The sequence below is a fragment of the Plecotus auritus genome (genome assembly GCF_963455305.1).
Source record: "Plecotus auritus genome assembly, chromosome: 5".
Lineage (NCBI taxonomy): Eukaryota > Metazoa > Chordata > Mammalia > Chiroptera > Vespertilionidae > Plecotus > Plecotus auritus.
In genome coordinates this window covers 167,757,327-167,782,814 of record NC_137776.1, presented here as the reverse complement: position 1 = coordinate 167,782,814, position 25,488 = coordinate 167,757,327, and the positions used below count along the sequence as shown (strand labels likewise).

The 25,488-nt window shown below is 41.5% G+C and overlaps 1 protein-coding gene and 1 pseudogene across 6 annotated transcripts in view; both read left to right on the top strand.

Moving 5' to 3' along the window:
- Nucleotides 1-25,488, top strand: part of ECPAS (Ecm29 proteasome adaptor and scaffold) — a 107,522-nt gene that overhangs the window by 5,812 nt on the left and 76,222 nt on the right. For 4 of the 5 annotated variants that reach the window (XM_080667174.1, XM_080667177.1, XM_080667178.1 and 1 more), the window contains exons 2-3: nt 19,268-19,398; nt 24,852-24,968. In XM_080667174.1, coding sequence (XP_080523300.1) covers nt 19,268-19,398; nt 24,852-24,968 — 248 coding nt within the window. Of the gene's footprint in view, nt 1-5,674; nt 5,779-19,267; nt 19,399-24,851; nt 24,969-25,488 lie in introns of all 5 variants that reach the window. The other variant, XM_080667175.1, reaches the window with a different exon arrangement.
- LOC308249563 (phosphatidylinositol-glycan biosynthesis class W protein-like) lies at nt 16,324-19,060 on the top strand (annotated as a pseudogene). The gene is made up of 4 exons: nt 16,324-16,876; nt 17,298-17,487; nt 17,645-18,269; nt 19,050-19,060. The product of its transcript is annotated as a phosphatidylinositol-glycan biosynthesis class W protein-like (transcript).

Genomic DNA, 25,488 nt, shown 5'->3' with positions numbered 1-25,488 from the left:
GTCACTTCGAGTCAGGTATTGTAATAGAATCATAGCAAAGCTGATGTTTCAAGGCTTAACCACGTGTTCTGATCACTTTGTACATGTTAACTGATAGAGCCGGGCGCAGTGTTCCCTGTGAATTTGGTGCTGCTCTTTTCTCAGTGGTGGAGCTTCCCTCGTTTTACAGAGTCATGGCTTGAACTCAGATTCTCCGATTCCTGCGTTTGTTATTTCTGCTCTACCACTGTATTTACTCTATCCAAAAGGGAAAATATACAGTTTATAACAAGGTCAACATGGCTTTCCCTTCCATATCTTGCTAGCTTCTGGAATAAATCTGTAGTGTGTAAAATGTGGCAACATTCTGATATATATTGAATAAAACATAGATTTTTGAGGTAAGATGCCAAAATAAAGAGAACAGTTAGTTCTGACAAAGGCAGTTCTGAAATCTAGTTTGTGAATTACTTAAGATTATTGTCTGTAGTTTTCTTTCTTTATATAACTATTTGGAATAAAATAAATTTCAGTGCAGGGCATGTGGGTTAGTTATTCTCACAAAATCCTCTGCCAGTTCATGGAAAAGTTAACCGTATAGTTATGTTTTAGCAGTGGGTATGGAAATTTCAGACAGAAAGAAGGAAGCACTTGAGACTTTTCACCTGGTCAGCTGTTTAGTGATTTCATATACTGGACTTTAATTATAAGGCCTCAGTATCTGATCTTCATTGGGATAAAGACAATGCATGGAGGAGTAACAACCTGTAATCTTAAGGCACACTGATACTATTCAATTTGACCATTTGACACAGCCTTGGGAAACTTCAGTTGCAAAAGTTGGTCAGATAATCAGCATGTCAAATACCTTCTGAGAGAGTCTCTCTGCCAGTGCCAGGAATCCTAGTGACTTTTAGAGGATGAGCCATGGTAAGCTGTGTAGGTGAATGGGATTCTGTGGGCATACTGAGATGGTACCTTTAATGACAGCCATACATGTAATTGCACCGATCTTTGGCAAAAAGCTAAAGCAAGCCTGTATCATTTAAATTTTGGTTATTTAATCAAATAGAAATGTTAAAATGGAAAATAATATTTCTGTGGGTTTTTTTTTTTTTTCACCAACTTCTAATCTTTAAGTTTCATCCTATTGTTTTTCATTATGCTTTCAGTAAAATGTAATCCTATATAATAAAAGGCTAATATGCAAATTATCCCCTTGACTGGGAGTTCGATCAAGGGGCAGGCTGGCCAGCCAACCACCCGCAGCTGCTCCTCCCGGCCAGCCCGGCTCGATCACCCTTATTGGGTGGGCCAGCCGGACCCCACCCATGCAGGAATTCATGCACCAGGCCTCTAGTCCTAGCTAATAAGAGTAATATGCAAATTAACCATCACTCCACCACACCTACAAGCCACACCCACCAGCCAATCAGGAGCAAGTATGCAAATTAACCCAACCAAGGTGGCTGCGGCCACGGAGTGAGCAGGAGGTTTTGGTTTCTCCAGTAATGGAGGAAGCCAAGCTTTCCACACACCCTGGCAGGCCCAGGCCTCCACTCAAGGCTACAAAGTTTCAATTATAGAAGATAAATAAATCCCAACAAAAATGGCTGCAGCCACAGAGCAAGCAGGAGGCTTGGCTCCGCTCAAGGCTACAAAGTTTCAGTTATAGAAGATAAATAAATCCCAGACACCAGGGCCTCTGCTTGGGTCGCCAGGGGCATGCCCAGCCTGCAAACCACCACAGGCCCCTCGCCCAGGCCACCCCACGCCCCAAGGGAACCCTCACCCTGATCTGGGACACCCTTTAGGGCAAACCAGCTGGCCCCCACCCATGCACTAGGCCTCTATCCTATCTAATAAAAGAGCAATATGCAAATTGACCATCACTCCAATACACAAGATGGCTGCCCCCATGTGGTCAAAGATCCTGCCCCCATGTGGACACAAGATGGCCACCACAAGATGGCCAGCAAGGGAGGGCAGTTGGGAGGGACCAGGCCTGCAAGGGAGGGCAGTTAGGGGTGACCAGGCCTGCAGGGGAGGGCAGTTAGGGGCAAACAGGTTGGCAGGGGAGCAGTTAGGCATCAGTCAGGCTGGCAGGGGAGTGGTTAGGGGGTGATCAGGCTGGCAGGCAGAAGTGGTTAAGGGCAATCAGGAAGGCAGGCAGGCGAGCATTTGGGAGCCAGCAGTCCTGGATTGTGAGAGGGATGTCCGACTGCCCGTTTAGACCCGATCCTTGAGGGGTCCCAGATTGGAGAGGGTGCAGGCTGGGCTGAGGGACACACACACCCGTGTACGAATTTTGTGCACTGGGCCTCTAGTATTTAATAAAGGCCAGTGTCTGTGAGAATTGTTGGCACTAGGGAATTCGGCTTTGTTCAGAAGATGTTAAAATTGTAGTCACTGCCAGTAGCTCAGATGGTCTGATCCATTTTGCTCCAGATTAGCGGTTACCAACCTTTCGGACCTCATGGACCACCAGTGGTCCACGGACCACTGGTTGGTGACCACTGTTCCAGATGGTCTAATCCAATCTCTGGTTTCAGGTCTGACCAGTCTTTGCCTTGATACTTGCCATCTTAAATGGCTTGTTTTTCCCACATGTTTATCAGTTCAGTAAGCAGACTTTAAAACTGAGTGACTAACTTAATGGCACTGTCCTTGGAGGCCTTAGAATTCAATGTAGAGATAGATTTAATGTAAATACTAGTGGCCCGGTGCACGAAATTCGTGCACATTAAAAGGGAATTAATTAGAGGATATATTTTAATATTGCTATTTGCCCTTTCTCTATAATAGAAATGTCAGAGATGAAAGAAAATTAGTAAAATGTATATGAAAACCTTCCTCCTGTCAGAGTCTGGGGCTTGCCGCCGGACCCAGAGTCAAGTTCCCGCCCACCTGCGCACATCTCGAAATTGCACGAGACCCAGACCCAGCCGGCCCCACCCCCATTGGGCGAGATCCAGACCCAGCCGGTCCCATCCCCATCAAGCCCTGCCAGGCGGGGGGGCGCAGCCTCAGGTCCCCTGGCCCGGTGCCAGGCACAGCCTCAGGTCCCCCGTCAAGCCCCGCCAGGCAGGGGGTACAGCCTCAGGTCCCCTGGCACACCCTCAGGTCCCCCGGCCCAGTGCCATGGCGGGGGGCACAGCCTCAGGTCCCCCATTAAGCCCTGCTGGGGCGGGGGGTGTGGCCTCAGGTCCCCTGGCCCAGTGCTGGGGTGGAGGGCGCGGCCTGAGGTCCCCTGTCAAACCCCACCAGGCGGAGGCGCGCAGCCTCAGGTCCCTGCTAATTGCCCGTTAAGGCTCATTACGGGAACTTAGCCTCCGCTGTGGGTGCAGCCATCTTGTGTTACGAAAAACCCGCCTCCACTGTGGCGCAGCCATCTTATGTTACAGTAACCCCGCCTCCACTGTGGGCTCTGCCATCTTTGTGATGGTGTGACAGTCAATTTGCATATTCCCTCTTTATTAGATTCCTTCTTTATTAGATAGGATAAATAACTAATGTGAAGTATGATATGAAAAATGCCTGACAGTTCTTTGGAAACGGCAAAAAGTGATACTAGTATTCCATCCTAAGGGAACAGTAGCTTGAGCTAAGACAGAGGTTGGAAAGTAATGTGTCTTTTCGAGAAAGTTTGAGTAAGTCTGATGTGCTGGAATGGGGGTGCTATGGCTGCATGAAGTACTAGGGAAGGAGATAAGATTTGGAATTTGAGACTTGGCCTTTTCTGCCTTTTATTATTTGGGATGTTGGGCAAATTATCTTACCTTTGTAAGTCTCAGTTTCTTTATAATAAAATTGGGATAATAAGAAATACTCATAGTGCTATTAGGATTAATGTACATGAAAATGCACTGTATAAACAATTAAGCTCTGTGTAAATTATTGCTATTTTTAGGGGGGAGCAATAGGAGATGAAGCTGGGAAGATAGGTTGAGGCCAGTTCATATAGGAATGTCAACGCAACTAGTTTGGACTTTGTTCTGTAGACAGTGGAGAACCATCAAAGGCTTTTAAGCAGGGGTTGTAACATGAGTAGATTTGTTTTATAAGGATAACAGGTGGCAGTGGTGTAACATTGATTACAAAGATCCGGAGAACATGAGCAGCAAAGACTAATTAGGAGGGTATCACAGTGGCCAGGGAAAGGAAATTTATGGTCTGAATTGGCAAGGAGGTAATATAATCTATAATCTCTAAAATAGGCAGAAATTACTGGCTAAGTAGATGAGGGTTATTCAGGAGAGGAAGGAGTTAGAGATAATTCCAAGAATCTACCTGAGAGGTGAGAGGGATGGGGAGAGTGTAGTCTCTAGACCAGCTGTGGGCAAACTACGGCCCGCGGGCCGGATCCGGCTGTTCTATCCGGTTCTCTTGCTCTCCCCTCCGCTCCTTTACTTTGAATTTATATTAGTTCACACAAACACTCCATCCATGCTTTTGTTCCGGCCCTCCGGTCCAGTTTAAGAACCCATTGTGGCCCTTGAGTCAAAAAGTTTGCCCACCCCTGCTCTAGACAGATGTAGGAAGGTGGAAGTAGAAAATAGAGAGAACAGATTTGTGTTCAACAAATAAATTATTTGTTAAATGAATGATTGAATAATTGAGGCACCCATGTTGAGTTGTTTAGGGAGACTGTTTTGGATAGAGGCTAAAACTGTCTGGCATTGAAGTCAGAGCTGGCTTTGAATTCTGGCTCTGCCACTTGTAGTTAATGTTCTAAATAAGGGACTTAACTTCTGGGTCTTGGTTTTCTCATCTGTAAAATGGGAAAATAAAACCTATTTTACAGGGTTGTTTTAAGAATGGTTAAGAGAATGCATGCTAAGAACTTGGCACAGTGCTAGGCAAGTGGGTTGTAGGTGTGTGAGAACTTCAGTTTTGAAGCTTGGGGAAGAGTAGGGATGATGGTGGAGCCATGGGAAAGGACAGATTGTCCAAAGGACAGCTGTTTGGGGGCTGTGTATATGTAGGGGTGAGAAAAAGACAAAGAAGAATCAGGGAAGGGGATTAGGAGTGCTGAGAGAGGGCAAAGGTTCCCAGAGTTACAACTGTTACGTTCTCAGTTAAAATGTGCTAATAACATGTGCCTACATACTAATATTTTTCTTATAAAATTATTGTATATTTCAGATACTTTCTTTTAATTTTAATGCAAGATTTTGTATGTTTATGATATATACATATGCACATATATGGTAAAATATATGTTGTATTGGTATTAGAGTTTTTTAGTCTTCAGTGAATAATTAACAGTGTATTTTTAAATTATTAGCATATTCTACATAGTAAATTTTATTTATAGAGTACATTTCTTATTCTTTCTCCAATTTGGTAATCACTATGGGGCATCAGTTAGGGGATCTTAGCATAGAAATGAAAAGTGCTTTAAAAAAAAATGGTATCTATGGTCCTGGTTGGGTAGCTTAGAGCATCATCCTGATATGCCAAGGTTGCCGGTTCATTCCCAGGTTAGGGCACATAAAAAAATCAACCAATGAATGCATAACATAAAAAAGTGGAACAACAAATCTGTGTTTCTCTTTCTCTCTTCCCCTCCCTCCCTTTCTCCTTTCCTCTCTCTCTAAAATCGATAAATAAAAATCAAAATAATAAAAAATATGGTAGCTGTAAGTATAAATCTTTTAATTGTTTTTTTTTTTTCCGGTGTTCTAAATAATAGATTCTTTATACAATTGCATATGTACGAGTGGATGAACATACCCTTGGTGATCCAGAGGATTTTTGTCAAGACTGGATAAACCATGTATCACATTGATTGTAGAGGTTAGTAGATTTAGTTCTTTAGGATGTATGCATTTTTTTTTGTAGCAGAATTTAAAAATGCATTGGTTATCAAGCAACAGTTACCCTTCTAGGTCTTCATGGGCTTTTCTCCTTTTCTAGCTATCCTGAGAGAATCAGTTTAGTTCATGTTAGTTTCTATGGACCTGAAGCTCTATTCTCTGTCTTCACGTAAACATAAGTTCGAAAAGTTAGTAAGAAAGAGAAAAAGATGAAACTTCAAGATGTTACTTTGTAGTGTGCACAAGGAAAAGACTGAGTGTTAAGTTTACAAGTAGCATTGTCTGCCACAACCACAAAAAATGATTTTACTTGCTCCAGGAATGTCATCATGGAATTAATTGTTTTGTTTGTGAAAAGAGGTATTGACAGAGGTATTATTCTGGTAATTGGATAGTGCTAATTCTGCCATTTTGACATGCACTGTGATGGAAAAGCCACTCGCTTCTACTTCATTCTGAGACTGAACAAGCGTATGGTGTCAGTTTCACTCTTGGATGATATTGGATGGTCCTTTGATTGAAACTCTGTAAGTTCAGATTGTAATTCTCAGATGTCATGGGCTGAATATACTATGAGTGTCTGGGATTTTGTAGCTTCAATCCAAAGGTGCATTTTGTTGCTATCTTCTAATTTAACTATTGGGTTCCTCCTCCCCCAGTGCATTCTGTTTTTCAGTATGTATATTGCTGATGGTGATGTATGATGCCTTAATTCATTTAGGTGGAATTTGAGGGATGCAACGAATGGAATATTTTATAAACCAAAGTTCAGCATTGGAACAACTTTTGTTATTTTACATATCTTCATTCCATCACAGAGAAATGGAAAATTGGGCGGTTGAAGGAATTATTTAGAATTGAATTGTTTAGAAGATAAATGAGGAGGACATTGTTTATTCACTCTTAGATTCTTCCTTTCTTAAAGGTTTTGGGCCTGTAATAGATGTGTTCATGTCATTATGATATAGTGAAGGCAAGCAGGTCAAACCACAAATGCTGGGATTTAAATAAAGAACATTCTAGAGTTTATACATCAAAATAAGCATTGTCCTAAGTAATTAGCTGGATCTTAACTATCATATTTGACTTTTATGCAGTCTGAACTCTTGTATAGTATATATTACCTCCTCTGAGCCAGCTTTCATAAGCTAATCTCTCTGCTCATCAGTTTACTAACACTGATTTCTAACTGGATATCTGCCAGCTACTGTCTCTGAGGGAAAGGGCCTCCTTGGGAGGTGGGAATGTTTGTGGACCTCAGTGCATCTGGGGTCTGGCACTTATTTATTAAATTTAGGATACAGATGTGGGTTGCTGTCTCCTCACTTGGCCCAACTCTGCCTAGCTAGCCCTCTGACTTCTTCCCTTACTCTGTGTGTGTGTGTGTGTTAGGGGAGGGGGCAGTACGGGATGGGGTGTGTGAGCAGGGAGGAGTGGCCTTGCTATGGGCTATCCTGGGTTGGTTGGAAGGGAACTTAAAGTAGCCTGACATCATATGTAGATGGCTAGGATTTCTGAAGTGGCAGGAGAAGAAAGACTCCCCTTCCTTGCTTAGAATCTAGTCACTAGTGTATCCTGATGCAGGGGTTTCCATATAGGAGTATCTGCTTGGGCCCTGGGAATATCTGCCTAAGACTGGTAGGCTAGGGCACAGGAAGATGGTCTGTCGATTGCCATATTTCTGGATGGGAGGGGTGCAAGCAGGGACTGTGTTAGTAGGAATCTCTTGCTCAGGACCTCATAGCCTGCAAGGGTTATTTGCCACCCCCTTGGACTGCCCTGGCTAGAAGGAGGCAACTCCTGCAGGAACTGTGATGGGTTGTCTCTTTCTTGGAATGGATCCTCTCCCCACCTCCAATTTAATATATTTGTTAGTGATATATTTCCTGACATTCCCCTTTTTAAGTTCATTTGCATTTACGGAGTTCCTTTTAAAAAGGTGGGGAGGGAGCAATCCTGTATTTAAAAAGGAAGGAGTAGCCCTGGCTGGTAGGGCTCAATTGCGTGCCAACTGTATACCACCAAAACGGGTAGTGGTTTCAGGGCACATACCCAGATTGTGGGTTTGATTTCTGGTTGGGGTGTGTAAAGGAGGCAACCGACAGATGTTTCTTTCTCCTCTCTCTCCCTCTAAAATCAATAAAAATATATTCCTAGTGAAGATTAAAGACAGACAAACAAACAAAAATCTTTAAAAAAACAACAACAAAACTAAGGAGTAGAGATTATAATTCTAAGCATTAATTCCTCAAGAAGTATCCTGTTGACCTCATTAGGATTTTTCCAAGTATTAGAGTGGCATTTAGTACATTGAAATGGTATAGAGCAGTGGTCGGCAAACTGCGGCTCGCGAGCCACATGCAGCTCTTTGGCCCCTTGAGTGTGGCTCTTCCGCAAAATACCACGGCCTGGGCAAGTCTGTTTTGAAGAAGTGGCGTTAGAAGAAGTTTAAGTTTAAAAAATTTGGCTCTCAAAAGAAATTTCAATCGTTGTACTGTTGGTATTTGGCTCTGTTGACTAATGAGTTTGCCGACCACTGGTATAGAGGAGTCAATAGATATGTGGATTTTAACTTTCAGTTAGTACCTAGTTAGGTTTATAATTCACAGGATTTATTTACCAGAAAAGTGTGAGTATTACATACAAAATCTAGTTGCCAGCTAGAGCTTCCTTATTCATAGTTTCAGCCTCAAACTCATAATTGCAGATTATTGTCAAAATTCAGAGGTATTTATCCTCCCTCCATCACATCTAGTTTTTATGAATTTCCTATAATTTACTTTACTTATACTTTTCTTACCTTCTGGGCTTCCTTCTAAAAATGGTGTTTTGGTTCCACCCAGGTCAGCTTGGACATGAAACTCCCTGTCTCACTGGTATGCACACACGATCCCCGTTTCCAAGCATTTCAGGAATTTAGTTAACTCTTAGAGATGCGGTGAATCATGGGGCAAGGCCTTGCTGTGGAGTCTTGATTTCCCTCCCATTGACTGATCCGTCCTCCCTTTATCTCTTTTTCTTTTCTCATCTCCGCTGTGCAGTAACTATGCACCCTTCCTGATTTGGAGCAGAACAGTTCTGCCACACAATTGAACCTTCTGGAATTTTTCTCATTATCCTCTTTCTCCTTCTCTTCATCTTCTTTCTCTAAAAAAGAATCCTAAGCACTTGTCATAGGAGTGAAAAATATACAGTCCCTTTTCTAAGAGGTTTTGATGTCAGGTATAATAAATTGTGTCAATGTAAGAAACATTCAAACCAGTAGAGAATTTTTGTGAGTTTGAGCTAAACTGATGACAATTGCCAGGAAGAAAATCTCAACAGATTGAGAAAATGCTCCAGAGAATGGCAGTTTTGCATCTTATTTTATATATTACAATTAAAAGAGAAGATGTTAGTGGGTTACATAAAATTCATTGGTGATTCGCCCAGTCCCTCCCTGCCGGCCACCTTCTAATTAATTACTTTCAATGTGCACGAATCAGTGCACCGGGTCTCTAGTGTTATGGGCAAAAAGACAATAAACAGGCTTAAATAAGGTGAAAGTTGACCTTTGTCAGGGAAGATTCTAGCCTAGGACATTAACTACCCACCATAAATTGCTTTAAGTTAAGAAGTTTTAATTTCAGATTATGCTAAGTTATTTTAGGTCTCTTGAGTTTGTAAGTCTGCCATACAGGCCTTCCCTGAGCTTTTCAGGTTTAGTATGTGGCCCCTTTTCATCCAATTGCCTTGCTGTAGATGTTAACTGTATAAACTTATTTTTTTCCTTTATGCCTGTATAAACTTCTAAGTAGCTTTTCTAATGCAGAGGAAATAAGATTTCATATATTCAATAAGTAGTTGAGCAACTACTCTCTGCAAGGCACTGAGTTAAATGCTGGGATACCAAGAGATTTAGGTCACTGTTTCTCAACCTGGGGAGATGGATGGAGGGAGTCAGGTGGAGTCAGATTCAAGTCATACCTCAAAGAGTTGTTATGGCTAGTGAAGGGAAAATTGGGCAGTTACATAATGTACACGTAAGTGGCAGGAGAGATGTAGAAAGGTCTGTGGGAGTTTATAGTGCCAGAATAGGATGTGTAAGTGTGGAGCATTTTGGATTTGAGATGGACTTTGAATAGGGAGGATTTGGATGTGTGGAGATGAAGAGATGGTTGGGAGAGTATTCCCGGTAGAGGGACTGGTTAACAAAAATAATTGGGCTGGGAGAACATACAATACACTTAATAAGCTGTTGCAATTTGGATGGCAGTTGGGGAATGAATGGGATGAATGGTTGAGAAAGTCCCTTGAAGCTAGAATCTTAGAAAGGACTTCCTCTCTGATCTGATATTCATCCTAGGCATGTGTTGACTGCTTAATTTTTAATGTATTTTTATAGAAGTACATTTCTTGCCTAGCTGATGTGGATCAGTGGTTGGTCCACGAACCAGGAGGTCATGGTTAGATTCCTATACAGGGCACATGCCCAGGTTGCGGGCTCCATCCCTAGTAGGGGGTGTGCAGGAGGCAGGTGATTGATGATTCTCGCTCATCATTGATGTTTCTATCTATCTCTCCCTCTCCCTTCCTCTCTCTGAAATCAATTTTTTAAAAAATTTGTTTTTCTTCCTGTCAAGACTGTCCATTTGTACTTGGACCCAGTTGTGAGCTAGCTTAAGCAAAAATGGGGCACTTACTATAAAGGAATCAAGGAGTCTATGGAAACAGAGGGGCCTGTTCCAAACAAAAGGTTTGGAACGAAGGACTGGAAGTCATCTGGTTCTGCCAACTTCTCTCTGCGCCTCCATGCTATTATTTCTGCAGACCAGCTTCTCCGATTTTGTGCTCCATAGGGTAGGCTGCAGATGCCCATGTCATTTCTCTCCTGGCATACTCTTATTAAGTACAGGCACTCAGGGAGGCTTGACTCTTTGGTCTCAATTCTGAACCTGAGGAATGGATGAATTGAGTGGCCACATTGGCTGTGGCCAGGGTACAAAGTCATGTGGTACATACTTGTCTAGTAAAGCTTAGAATCTCTCCCATATTCTCTGCCTCAACCTTACTATAATCAGCCTACCAGAAAGAACATTGGGTTTGGAGTTGGACTGCCTGAAGTTTGTATCCTAGCCCTGCACTTACTACCTTTGTAATCTTGGTCAACATTCTTAACGAATCCTAAGCTCTCTTTCCTCAAGTGTTAAGTTGGAGCTAGTATTACCTACTTTAAAAAATAATACTTTAGAGGTAGGTAGGTACTGTGTATTTGGAGGGTAAAGACCTTTCTAAGTTGAACTTACAAGTCTGTGTCTTGTTAGCTTGGACACCTTTGCCAAGTCAGATCCAGAGCCCCAGTTTTTCATGCATAAATACAGACAATAGCTGCCCACCTCACAACGTTTTTTTTGAGACTTAAAAGGCCATGTGAAACTGCCTTGTGAGCATAATGTATTTACATATATGTGTGAATCAGAGGAAAGTAAATACCATTGGGGAGAATATTTCTTTGTGAAATTGTTCTATTATAGTTTAGTGTATTTCTGTGGTAACTTGACAGATCTTTCTCAAAATAACCCTGTAGCTTTAGGCTATTAATTGCTTTATGATGCATTATGCAGTGCTCTAGGCATTTTCAGCTTTCCCTTTTAATCTCAGCTTACAGTTAAGGCTTCTAACTTGATTTGTAATTTAAAATTTATTTTCATAATTCAGAAAAAATATTCTTTGTAGAAGATTTAAAAAAAAATCTGAAACCTGTTGTTATCAGTGGAAGTGGAGTTCTTGGGGTGCTGTGAGGATAAGAATTTCCTGAGGCCCCCACGAGAGGATGGGGTTTCATGGAAAGCTTTATTGATGATGTAAAATTAAAGGGGTTCCCCTAAGGTCCTGTCTCTGTCCATCTTGCCATGGAAGAAGTCCAATCCTGTCTTCAGCAGGGCCAGAATTAAGGCCACTGCCATAGTTTCTGCTCCATGTTCAAGTCTAATCGAGTTCAGCATCCTGTGTATGAAGTTCCCATGTCCCATGGTCCATGGCCATGCGACTGCTTAAGGCCACATGACTATACGCCTGTGTGCTTGCCTCTTCTCTCTCCATAGCCATGTGGCCTTAAGCAGCAAGAGAGAGCAAGAACAAGAGTGCAAACAAGAGCAAGAGAGAGCACAGGAAAGATGTAACTCTTGGGGGTTTTTAACCAGGAGTTTAGATTTTGTGCCCTTCTGATGGATCCACCCTCTAGCCAATTCATTGTTTCCGAGACTAGACTGACAGACAAGCACCTACCCTACATCACCTTGACTTCACTGCACATGCATCCACCTCCCCTTTTGTTCAATCCCTTCTTCCAGTGATTTGCAGGGAATGGACCAGTGGTTGGTTCCCTGGGGAGTGTGAAGCTGTAGCTTTCTGATGAAACTTCTGAGATGACCATCTATATCCTATCTAATAAAAGAGTAATATGCAAATTGACTGTACCTCCGCTACACCCACCAGCCATGCCCACCAGCCAATCAGGAGCGAATATGCAAATAAATCAAACCAAGATGGCTGCGGCCACAGAGAGAAGAAGGGAGGCTTGGGTTTCCCTGGCAATGGAGGAAGCCAAGCTTTCTGCCTGCCCTTGCCGGCCCAGGCCTCCACTCAAGGCTACAAAGTTTCAATGATAGAAGATAAATAAATCCCAACAAAAATGGCGACAGCCACGGAGCTGGAGAGAGCAGGAGGCTAGGGTTGCCCCCGGCGATGGAGGAAGCCAAGCTTCTGCAGCCCTGGCCTGCCTTGGCCACTGCTTAAAGCTACAAAGTTTCAAATATAGAAGATAAATAAATCCCAACAGAAATGGCTGCTGCCACGGAGCGAGCAGGAGCCTTGGCTCTACTCAAGGCTACAAAGTTTCAGATGTAGAAGATAAATAAATCCCAGATACCAGGGCCTCCACTTGGGTCGCTGGGGGGTGTGGTCGGCCTGCAAACCACCATAGGCCCCTTGCCCAGGCCGCCCCACGCCCCAAGGGAACCCCCACCCTGATCTAGGACACCCTTCAGGGCAAACCAGTTGGCCCCCACCCGTGCACCAGACCTCTATCCTCCTATCTAATAAAAGAGTAATTTGCAGATTGACCATCACTCCAACACACAAGATGGCTGCCCCCATGTGGTCAAAGATCCTGCCCCCATGTGGACACAAGATGGCCACCACAAGATGGCCAGCAGGGGAGGGCAGTTGGGAGGGACCAGGCCTGCAGGGGAGGGCAGTTAGGGGTGACCAGGCTGGCAGAGGAGGGAAGTTGGTGGAGACCAGGCCTGCAGGGAAGGGCAGTTGGGGGGGACCCAGGCCTGCAGGGGAGAGCAGTTGGGGGGGACCAGGCCTGCAGGGGAGGGCAGTTAGGGGTGACCAGGCCTGCAGGGAGGGCAGTTAGGGGTGATCAGGCCTGCAGGGGAGGGCAGTTAGGGGCAAACAGGCTGGCAGGGGAGCAATGAGGCATCAATCAGGCTGGCAGGGGAGTGGTTAGGGGGTGATCAGGCTGGCAGGCAGAAGCGGTTAGGGGCAATCAGGAAGGCAGGGAGGTGAGCAGTTGGGAGCCAGCAGTCCTGGATTGTGAGAGGGATCCCAGATTGGAGAGGGTGCAGGCTGGGCTGAGGGACCTCCCCCCCCCCATGCACGAATTTCGTGCACCGGGCCTCTAGTGTATATAAAAGCCTAAGTGACCATTATGACTGGAACAACTGGTCAAACAGTCACTATGACGCACACTGACCAACAGGGGGCAGATGCTCACGCAGGAACTGCCCCCTGATGGTCAGGGCACTCCCACAGCCAACCTCCCACGGCCCCTCCCCCAGGGCCCTGATCGGGGACAGCGGCAGGCCCACCTCCCGCAGTCCCTCTCCCTGGCCAGCTGCCCCTCCTCCCCCCATGGCCCCGATCACCAGCCAGGCTGAGGGACCCCACCCGTGCATGAATTCGTGCACCGGGCCTCTAGTGCTTATAATGTTTGGCTTCCCCTTTGCTCTCTTTCTATTATTAATATTTACTGGCTAATTAGGACAATAACACTGTCACCTTGAAATATAACTGTTTTCTCTTTTTAAATTACACAAGTTATTTATGTTCATGAAGTAAATTAGTGATGACATAGAATAAAACAAATAAGCAAAAGAAAAAAAATAAGAATTCTGAAATTCCTCCATATGGGGATATTCAATACCTGATAGTCCTTTTCCTATTCTTTTTGACAGTCTATGCTTTTCTTGCATACTTCCCAAGGAGTGTTTTGATGTTCTAGTTGTCATGAAAAGGTGACATCTCTTAAGGAAACTGATTTATTGCTTTTATTTTATGGGTGTGTTTTTTTTCCTTAAGTGATGATGTGAGTGAAATACTAGTATTTGCCTTTTATAATCCTGTGAGAAAATAGCCTTTCCTCCTTAACTTGGAAGTCAAAGTTATATGTTTTTTGGAGAGATCTGGAGAGAGAGCGATTTCTGTGGATAGTTTTAATTATCAGGAATGATTACATATTTTCAGAAAAATCAGTGGCTAATCCTTAACCTTGGTTGGTTGGTTGTTTCTTCCTCGGGAGGGTAGAAGGAGGAAGGTTTCTTCTTTCACTTTAGATAGAGAAACTAAAGAGGTGAACAATATGAGTTAGAGAATTATGTAATGAAATTAAATGAGTATATTTATTTTTAGTTTTTTTGCTACATGAATGTAATAGTTGACATAATCTAATCTAGACTTTGTTGTTTTGGAATTTAAGAATCTCAGTGGTTTAAAAAAATTTTTTTTTAATTGACTTTGGAGAGAGAGGGAGAGAGAGAAACATAAATGATGAGAGAGAATCATTGATTGGCTGCCTCCTGCATGCCCCCCATAGGGGATTGAGCCCGCCACCCGAGGCATGTGCCCTGACTGAGAATAGAACTGTGATCTCCTGGTTCATGGGTTGATGCTCAATCACTGGGCTGAACTGGCCGGGTAGAAATCTTTTTTTTGTACAAGTTTCAAAATAAATGTTTTTACTTGAGTTGGGTGATAGTTACATAGTAGGTGTTTATAATAATTCATTAAACTATATGTTTTGTACATTTTTCTAAATTTTTAATTTCACAATGAAAAGGATTAGAAAACCCCCACAAAAAGAATAGGTTTCGGCCGAAACCGGTTTGGCTCAGTGGATAGAGCGTCGGCCTGTGGACTGAAGGGTCCCAGGTTCGATTCCGGTCAAGGGCATGTACCTTGGTTGCGGGCACATCCCCAGTAGGGGGTGTGCAGGAGGCAGCTGACCGATGTCTCTCTCTCATCGATATTTCTAACTCTCTATCCTTCTCCCTTCTTCTCTGTAAAAAATCAATAAAATATATTAAAAAAAATAATAGGTTTCCTATATCCCTCCATGTGCCTCCTCCCAATAAAAAATTCCAGCTGGATTAAGAGTTTGAATGCAGAAAGGAAAATCCTAAGAGCTAGAAGAAAAACATAGATAAATAAATGTATGTGTCAGAGTCTCCAAGACCACCCCAAGGCTCAGTGATTTGCTAGGAGGATTCACGGCACTCACCATATAGTTGTACTCCTGGCTAAGATTTATTATAGGGAAAGGACACAAAGCAAAGGAAGAGGTACATGGGGGTGAAGTCCAGAGGAAACCAGGTGCAAGCTTTTCAGAGTCCTCTCCCAGTGGAGTCACACAGGCCACACATTAATTCCTCTAGCAACGAGTCATGACAACGCGTTTGAAATGTCTGCAGACACTCAGTAGAGACTCAGTGCTGAGGGGTTTATTCGGTGCTCGTCACATTGGCACTTTCTGCCTAACACATACCAAAATTCCAGTTTCCCAAAAGGAAAGCAGGTGTTCAGCATAAACCATATTGTTTGTATAAACAGTTTAGACACAGTGAGTCACTCTTATCAGTTCTGGAAATGATCAGAACCGTTCTGAAATCCAAGTTTCCAGATGCCAGCTGAGGGCCAGCCTTGGCAAGCGAAGACTTCAATAGCAGTCTCATGCTTGCTATGTTAATTCCTTTCTGCAGAATATAACATTTTTTATAATCCTGGAGTGAAAAGGGCATTAAATTTTTTTAAAAATATGTTTTTATTGATTTTTAGAGTGGGGAGGAGATAGATAGAAACATTGATAAAAGAGAAACATCAAGGATCAACTGCCTCCTGCATGTCCTGCACTGGGAATCAAGGCCACACAACCTGGGCATGTGCCCTGAATGGGAATCAAACTGGTGGCCTCCTGGTTCATGGGTTGACACTCAATCACAGCCACACCGTCCAGGCGAAAAAGACATTTTTAAGCATGACTAGAAACTCAGAAGCCATAAAAGGAAGGAGTGGTAAATTTGTATTTTAAGAACTTAGATATGAAAAGAAAGTGCTGTGGAGTCAAAAGGCATTGTAGGAGAAAAGAATTTGTAATGTATGGGATAAAAGGGGGAGATTTTCCAATATACAGTGCAGTGGGATCTGGGAGGCCTGATCAATGTAGTCAGCTCTCTGCTGGTGGGGGCACTGAGGCCAGCCAGACATGGCAGGAAGAAGAAAAAAAAAGTCTCAAAAGCAGATGAAGGAAGCTTTTGTCAGTAACCACAATGGAACCAGCATGCTGGAAGCTGCCCTGGGCTTGTGCTTGCCTGTGCTCTGTATCCTGTGCAGAGGGCTCCTGCTCTTTCTCTCACAGCACTGTGGTCTTCTTCGCTTACCTGGAGAGCTCGGTTCTTCAGTGACTTTGTTTTCCTAATAGTTTCCCAGTGACAACTTTGACCATTTGTCTCCATTTATCTTCCTTGAGCACCTTGCTGTAATTATCTTTGGGATAGAGCTATTCTATCAAATATACTGCTGGAGAACTTGCTATGCCAGAATGCCTGTCCAGAAAAATCTTTAAAAAATTCTTAAAAATTAGTCTAGAAGCAGAATACATTTCAGCCACCACTTATTTCTGCGTAATTAACAGTGCATTTACTGCTGTTGCCATTTTGGTTGTGGACTTTCCACTTTTTCCCAGAAGATTTGCCAAAACTGAGCTCTCTGGGACAGGAACAATGGATTTTAGAGTAGGAGGCTTTGTTTTGGGGACTGCAATGGATTTTCCAGAGATTAGGAGAAAATGTATGGAAGGATCCAGATTTTCTTTATTTACAAAGTGATTGTACTCTAGTCACTAGTCTTCCTAGGAATATAAAATCTACTAGGGGCCTGGTGCATGATATTCATGCACTGGGCGGGGGTCCCTCAGCCTGGCCTGCGCCCTCTCACAGTCTGGGACCCCTCGCTCCTTACTGCCCACCAGCTCGCTGCTCCTTACTGCTAAGTTCACTGCTCCTTAGTGCTGCCATGGAGGCAGGAGTCAGACAGTGGTGCTCCCCCTGTGGGAGCACACTGACCACCAGGGGGCAGCTCCTGCATTGAGCGTCTGCCCCCTGGTGGTCAGTGCACATCATAGCAACCTGTTGTTCTGGTCATTCTGCCATAACGGTCACTTAGGCTTTTATTATATAGAAGAAGATAGGCTACCAGGAACATTTAACTGAGTATGGAGTTCACTGGAACTTTTTCTTTACCTTATTAGTTGTGAAATTGATAACATCACTGCTTTTGATCCTGCCCCCCCAAAAAATAAATCTTGGAGTGTGGACATCAACATTACTGTATTACATCAGCTAGCCCTTGAGTGTGCCCCATTGAAAAGGTTAATTAAAAAAAATCTTTATTGTTGAAAGTATTGCATGTGTCCCATTTTTTTCCCAGTGACCTCTTCTAACCTGCCTCCACCTCCCACCCCAGGCCTTCACCACCTTATAGTCTGTGTCCATGGGTTATGCATATATGCATACAAGTTCAAAAAGGTTAATTTTGTATGAAACTGATGGCAGTGGCACAAGAGTTGGTTTATTAAATGCCAACCGAGAGTGAATAATGTTTACCTTGGGATGTGACAGTACACATAGCTGGTGTGCAAACAGGGTCATGTGTGCTTAAAAAAGATCACATGTCAAAAACTGGATAAAAGTAGCATACTTTATTCTACTGACAGCTGTTGACCTTTTTGTATCTCTTTAAAATTTTCAGGTATATATATAAAAGTAGCATCTTGAAGAATGGCCTTTTGTATTTTGATAGTTGCTTCTAGCCTGGTCCTTCTTAGTAGTTTATTACTGGGTGATATAATTTTGAGTTTTGTCAAATTTTAATTCAAGGGGCTCTAGTACGGTGTGATTAGAAATATATTTAGTCTCCTGCTACAAATATAAAGCTTTTAGAATCTCTACTCTCTGAAGCTGAAAGAAACAAACCCAGTCTTTAATTACAATTATAAACAGAAACCAGTTGATTTTTTTTTTTTTGCTATCGAATATAACAACTGGCCAAATTAACCTGTTGGTAGATACATTGCACAGCAGTACCTCTGGGCCTTATTTGTGCTCAATCTCTGTGTGTTTACCAACTGTTTAATCATATATATATATATATGTATATATATATATACACACACACACACACACACACACACACACACATATATATATGCATACATATATATATACACACACACACACATATACACACATACACATATACACATACACACACACACACATACACACTACATTTGCAAGGTAAGTCTAAAATGGTGGTGATCAGTAGGAGTTGAATGTGTGTGTTTGAACTATTAATGAGGAAGAATAAACATTAAATGTGAAGAAAATGGGCTTTTGGCAATCCAGTGTTAACTCTATTTTATTATAAAATTAAGAGTTTCAACTTTTCTATAACTAGTGGGGCTTCATATTTTAATGTATCTCTGCACTTTGTAAAACAAAGCAATGGAAAAGAAACAAAGCCTTGTGACTTGTTAGAATATTAAATTTCAGTATTTTAAAGAAACTTGTGTTTATAGTTGTGACACTGGAAGATCGGAGGGTGGGGAGGAGGTTTTTTACTTTCTATTTTATATCACCTTATACCATTCTCTATTTTTTATTGTATATATTTTATAATATTACATTAAAACATAATGTGAATTGTAGGGAAAAAAATGTTATCACCCAATATATATTGTGCCTGGTATCTGATTAAAGTTCTGCCTTGCCTGCTAGATTTCTTTAAAAATTTTCAAAATTTTGATTAGGCCAGTTATTATATTTGATGGCAAAAAAATTCTTTCTATATTGAAATTCTTTAGGAAAATGGAATAACTTTGTATGTAGGAGAGAATTTTGTTATTCCTGGCTTTGCTTTCCTTTCTTCTAGATGTTAAATGACTGGGATAGTTGTAAGAGTGTAACTAGCTAGTATCCCTTTTCAGTGTCATTCCATAGCTGTGTCAAAATCATCTACTTATAAGGCTAGCTATGTTAAAGTTCTGACTGAAGGATCTGCAGTACAATAAGTGATTGAGCCATAAAAACAATTATTCTTGGTTGTGTTTGACTTGCTAAATTCTCCTTTTTTTACTTTTTATATTATAGATCAGCTTGAACGGGTCTTTTTACGACTTGGCCATGCTGAAACAGATGAACAGTTACAGAATATTATATCTAAATTCCTTCCTCCTGTTTTGCTCAAGCTGTCTAGCACCCAAGAAGGAGTACGCAAAAAGGTAAGCATGTTGGGACAGTTGGGGGAATTAAATGGTGAATAAATGGATATATATTATGAAGTAAATTTTCTTTTCCCATTATTGAAATCTAGGTTCATGATCCTGATTATGGTCTTTCAAAATGGAGACCACCTTACATGATTTAAAAATAGCTTTTGTATGCTTAGCACAGCTGCATTTAGCACCAACTATATACAGTTGGCATCAGTGCCAGATGATATAATTGAGATAATTATTCTGAAATGTATGGAGGCTTAATTTAAAATTCATGCCTTTTTTTTTTAAATCCTTACCCGAGGATATTTTTCCATTGATTTTTAGAGAGAGTGGAGGCGAGAGGGAAAGACAGAAATATTGATGTGAGAGAAACACATTGATTGGTTGCCTCCTGCATGAGCTGCACTCAGGGCCCAGCTGGGAGGAGCCTGCAACTGAGGTACGAGGTATGTGCCCTTGACCAGAATCAAACCTGGGACCCTTCCAACTGCAGGCCGATGCTTTATCCACTAAGCCAAACTAGCTAGGGCTCATGCCTTTGATTCCAATATGAAAGTTGGTGGTCGCAGGGCAAAAATATTTTTTAATCATTGGCTGACTATGAATATAATCTTAATTAAAAATTAGCAAAATAAAAATTTTTGAAAGCACAATGTTGTATAGCTCCTGTTTTAAGATTCTGTAAAGTCCTGTTACCAAAAGTTGGATAACTGTCACACCAAGATTTTCTTTTTTTTAAAAAATACTTGCCTGAGGATATGTTTATTTGTTTTGAGAGAGAGAGAGAGAGAGAGAGAGAGAGAGAGAAAACAATCTGTTGCCACCTGTACATGCCCTGACAGGGAATTGAATCTTCAACTTTTTGATGTAGGACGACACTTCAATCAACTGAGCCACCTGGCCAGGGCCAGAATTTTCTTTTTTAACCTAAATGTTTTCATGGAACATTTACCCACTTGGTTTTTAAATAGTTCATTAGTCTTCTGATTGTACTAGATCTTTGAGCCTTTGATCTGGTTTCATCTTGGGCTAGTCTGATTGATTGGCAATGGCAATTGGCAATGCCTGCCCTGAGAGGGAATCTGAGATCTGTCCTGACTTGGGTTCATTGGAGAAAGAGTATCTTTAAGAATGTCTGTTATGTTTGCAGGAAGGAGTAGGGCATTCTTGTTATATATTTGACATGCCTGTTGTTAATAGGGCCTTGCTGAGATAAATATGTATTTGATAATGTCACTATTCTATTTAAAACTCTTCTATGGCATTCTATTACACTCAGGATAGCAAAGTATAAAAAGACCTACCTGAATTGGTTTGTGCTTATTTATTTAGCCTTATTAGTTTTGTCATTCATTTGGCAGATATTTACTGAGTGCCTTCTGTATGCCAGGTGGTAAGGATATATTAGTGAGTGAAAGAAACATCTAATTGGGGGATACTGGTATTAAATATCAGGCATAGAGGATCTAGTTGTAAACTGTCGTAAATGTTAAGATGGAATAGGTTTTTGTGCTAGAAAATATTTGGGGCATAAGGTACACCTCTGTAGGTGTGAATGTGGGCAGTAGCCAGGCAGAGAGATGAGGGAGACCATTAAAGACAGAGATGGCCCTGTGCAGAGGCTCTGAGCTGAAGCAGAGTGTGAAGCCTTCAGGGAGCTGAAGAAGGCCACACCGATGCACCCAGTGCACAAGAGGGCAGGCACCAGGGAAAGGAAACAGGGATTCCAGTGGGCAGCGATTTGAAAGGTCATGGATAAATAATTTTAATATGTGAAATTTTGAAATCAGTGAAACTAAGAATTTGTATTGCCTCTCAATTATGTAATTTTGGGGTTGTTATCAATTGCATAATGCATATTAGATTTAACCAGGATATCCTGTAAGGTAGCTGGGAATGTGGATAAATTGAGTGAAAGAGAAATAGAAGTTTTAGATTTCTACTGACATATCATTAGAGTACATTTCCTATTTTAAGGAAAATGAAGTTTGTTATGTAGAATTCTACTTTACACCTGACTTTGTATATTCAGACTCATCGGAATAGCTAAAAATTAAAGACTGACTATAGCAAGTATTGACAAGAATGTGAGCAACTGGGAATCTTAGACTGTTGGTAGGAGTGTAAATTAATATTATTACCACTTCGGAAAATTGTTTGGAGTATTCTAAAGTTTATCATATGCATATTCCATGACCAAACATTTTCAAGCCTGAAACATGTGTGTACATATGTGTACCAAAAGGCATATGTAACAATGTTCATAGCAGCATTATTCATGATAGGCCAAACTGGAAAATAATCTAATGTCAATCAATAGGAGAATAGATAAATATTTTTCCACTAGAGTGAACTAATGATATAAGCAACATCATGGATGAATCTCAAATACAAGGTAGAATGAAAAATGTTCAGACATGTGAGTTCATCTTATATGTTTCATTTATATATAGTAAATTAAGAAATGGTGGTAGAATGGTGTTGTGGTTCTGGTAGTTACATAGGTGTGTTTATTTTGTGAAAATTTATTGAGCCATATATTGGCAGTTGTGTACTTTAGCTATATGTTATACTTCAATTAAAAAGTTGGCCCCTGGCCCTGGTTGGGTGGCTCAGTTGCTGGGAGCATTGTCCGTACACCAAGTGTTGCAGGTTCAATTCCTGGTCAGGGCACATACCTATGCTGAGGGTTTGATCACTGGTCGGGGAGTGTGTGGAAGGCAACTGATTGACATTTCTCTCCCTCTCTTCTTTCCTCTCTCTCAAAAAAAAAAAAAAATCAATAAAAACAAGTTGGCCTTGGCAGAATAGTTCAGTGGGTAGTTAGAGCTTCGTCCTGATACGCCAAAATTATGGGTTCGATCCCCCAATCAGGGCATTTACAGAAATCAACCAATGAATGCATAAATCAGTGTAACATCAAATCGATGTCCCTCCCTCCCTCCCTTCCTCCCCCCTCCCTCCCTCCCCACAGCCCCCTCCTTCCCTCCTTCCCTCCCTCCCTCTCTTCCCACTGCCCCCTCCTCAAAAAAACAAGTTCATTAATAAATAAAAAAATAAAAATTAATGTGTAGTAAGGAGAACTGATATGGCCAAAATAATATATACTTGAGGTTGGTAATTTTATAGGCTTACTGCAGAAGTTAATTTTTATCTATTTAGCCCAAACTGGTTCAGCTGATTCCTTGATTTTTTTATGGGTTTATAGAGAACTCTAGACTGTAGACAACCAAATTATGAAATTAATATTTAAGGTGATAAAATTGGTTGAAGAAAAATAAGTAGTTAATTCATTTAAAACAAAAAGTCCTGCCCCAGCTGGTTTGGCTCAGTGGATAGAACTGAAGGGTCCCAGGTTAGATTCCAGTCAAGGGCACATGCCCGGGTTGTGGGCTCGATCCCCAGTAGGGGACTTGCAGGAGGCAGCCAATCCATGATTCTCTCTCATCATGGATGTTTCTATCTCTCTCTCCCTCTTCCTTCCTCTCTGAAATCAATAAAAATATATTTTAAAAAAGTCCTTAAAAATAAAGCATGTAATTGTGCACACAATTGTTTATCACTATCAATAATAATTTTCCAGTCTTTCTAGGAATCAACTTAGATTCATTAGATTGTCAGAAGAGGGCTATTTCCTTTGTATGCTTCCTTATGATTCTTTTCCCTGTCATCAGCTGTATCCATAGATCTGGACTAGGTAAGAAGTTTGGAGGAAGTGTGCATGGTAATGCAAACTTCTGGGTTTCTTTAAGGTATCAGCAGTCCTAAGGATGTTTCATCCTGACAGGCTCTTTAGTTTAGATGTATTGAACTCAGCTATCAGCATTTGAAGAAGTTAAATATATGGACCTTGGAGTCAAATCTTGACTATTCCACTTGCTGGTTCATATCCTTGGATAAGTTACTTCTTCCCTGAGCTTCTGTTTCCTCACCTGTAAAATGGAAATGACAGTATCACATCTCTGGTTATTGTAAGAATCAGATGAGAACAAAGAATGCAAAATGCTTTGCACGAGTTTTTCTGTGCTCCTCTCTTAGCAAGATAGTCTCACTTTTATGGTAAGGTTGGGGCCATTTGACATGAGCCTCTGTTATCTTTCTTTCTCTCTCTGGGAATTGACAAACTCTTTTTCTGCTGTCTTTCCCACTTAAGAGAGAGGAAGCTGGTCATTACTTAAAACTCTTTAGTAGAATCAGATGGTCTTCAGAATAGAGTAAAAATTCCTCAGTATTTTACCCAATACCTTACATAATTTGGGCCCTTATCTTACCACTCTGTGTTTCAGTCAGATGCAGTGTGTAATATCATTTTCAACCTGTGTGCCTCCTAATAACTGATTCTGTGCTTGGAAATTTATCTGATCTTTAGGAGTGGTGTTCTTGTCCTTTTTCTCTGAAGTCCTTGATCTGGCAGGTACTTTCTCTTCTGGAAACCCAATGTGTATTTCTCTTGTACATTTCTCTCTCTTTTTTTTTGTGTAGTATTCATGGTATGTCTTAGTCAGTTTGGGTAACAAAATACCATAGGCTAGGTGACTTACACAACAAACATTAGTTTTTCACAATTCTGGAGGATAGAAGTCTGAGATCAGGATGCCAGTATGGTCAGTTTCTTCGTGTATGAACTCTTCATGGTTTATAGAAGGTGGCCTTCTTTCTGTATCCTCACGTGGCAAAGAGAGAGGACTCTAATTTCTTTATATGTTTATTAGGATATCAACCCCATCATGGAGGCTCAAGCCCCATGATTCCATCCAAACCTAATTACCTCTCCAGATCATCGCACTGGGGTTTAGTCTTCAATATACGAATTTTGTGGAGACAGACATTCAGTCCATAGCATTTTGTGTCTCACTCATTTGTTCACAGGTGTTCTGGGGGACTGTGCCTCAGTAGAGGCCCATCTCAACTTTGATTAACCAAAGGGCAGTGTAAAAATAAATTCATTAGTAAAATTCTGGTGCAAGGAGCCCTGGCTTGTGTGGCTCAGTTGGTTGGAGCATCATCCTGTACACTAAACGGTGTGGGTTTGGTTCTTGGTCAGGGCACATACTCAGGTTTCGGGTTTGATCCCCAGTCAGGGCAGATGTGGGAGGTGGCCAATCGATGTTTCTCTCTCACATCGATGTTTCTCTCTTTCTCTTTCTTTCTTTCTCTCCTACTCTCTCTCTCTTGCTCTCTGCCTCTGTCCCCCTTCCTCTCTCTAGAATCAAGAAAAAGAAAAAAAATAAAGCTAATGAAACTACTATTGTAAAAAATTCTGATGCATGGATTCTTGGGGGATATTTTATACTCCCTTTCTGGGATGTAAAATTTAATTTTAAAGACAACAAAGTAGCCACTTTATCAAATAAGTACTATCTGAGAAATTAATTTGTTTTGTATTTCTCAGATAAGTAATGCCTGAGAAATGAATTATGATCAGTAATTTCAATTTATATCTCTCTGTATTTTAGGTAATGGAACTGTTGGTCCATTTGAATAAGCGTATAAAAAGCCGCCCCAAAATACAACTCCCCATAGAGACACTGTTGGTTCAATACCAGGACCCTGCTGCAGTTTCCTTTGTCACAGTGAGTGTTATCTTGGAATATTTTCTGATTTACTGTAATTTTCTTTCATAACTTTTACTAGATGTCATCAGTATATTGGCAACTTAGACTTTTACCATAGACTATTTCTAAATGAAGTATGGGATGTTTTCTTTAAATGACACACTGTTTTACCACTGAGTATTGATCTAGGGGAACTGTTACCATTAAGAAAATGGTAGGAACAGGATCGTACATGGGCTTTTACATAGGGCAAAAGAATGTTGGTGAAATGACTTGTCAGATATTTTGATCTATAAAAGAATGATTTGATTCCTAGTAAAAAATTATATGAGGTCAATCGGAATAGGGAGAAGAGAAGGGTTATGTAGCATAGGCATGAATAAAAGATAATATAAGAAGAAAAAAGGGTAAAATGGCAAGAAGAGATACAGATCCAGGCAGCCACCGTGGTTGCGAGAAAGAGATGGAGGCAGCCGCGGCGGCTGCGAGGGAGGGATCGAGGCAGCTGCGTGGCTGTGAAGGCGTACTCTTGCACAAA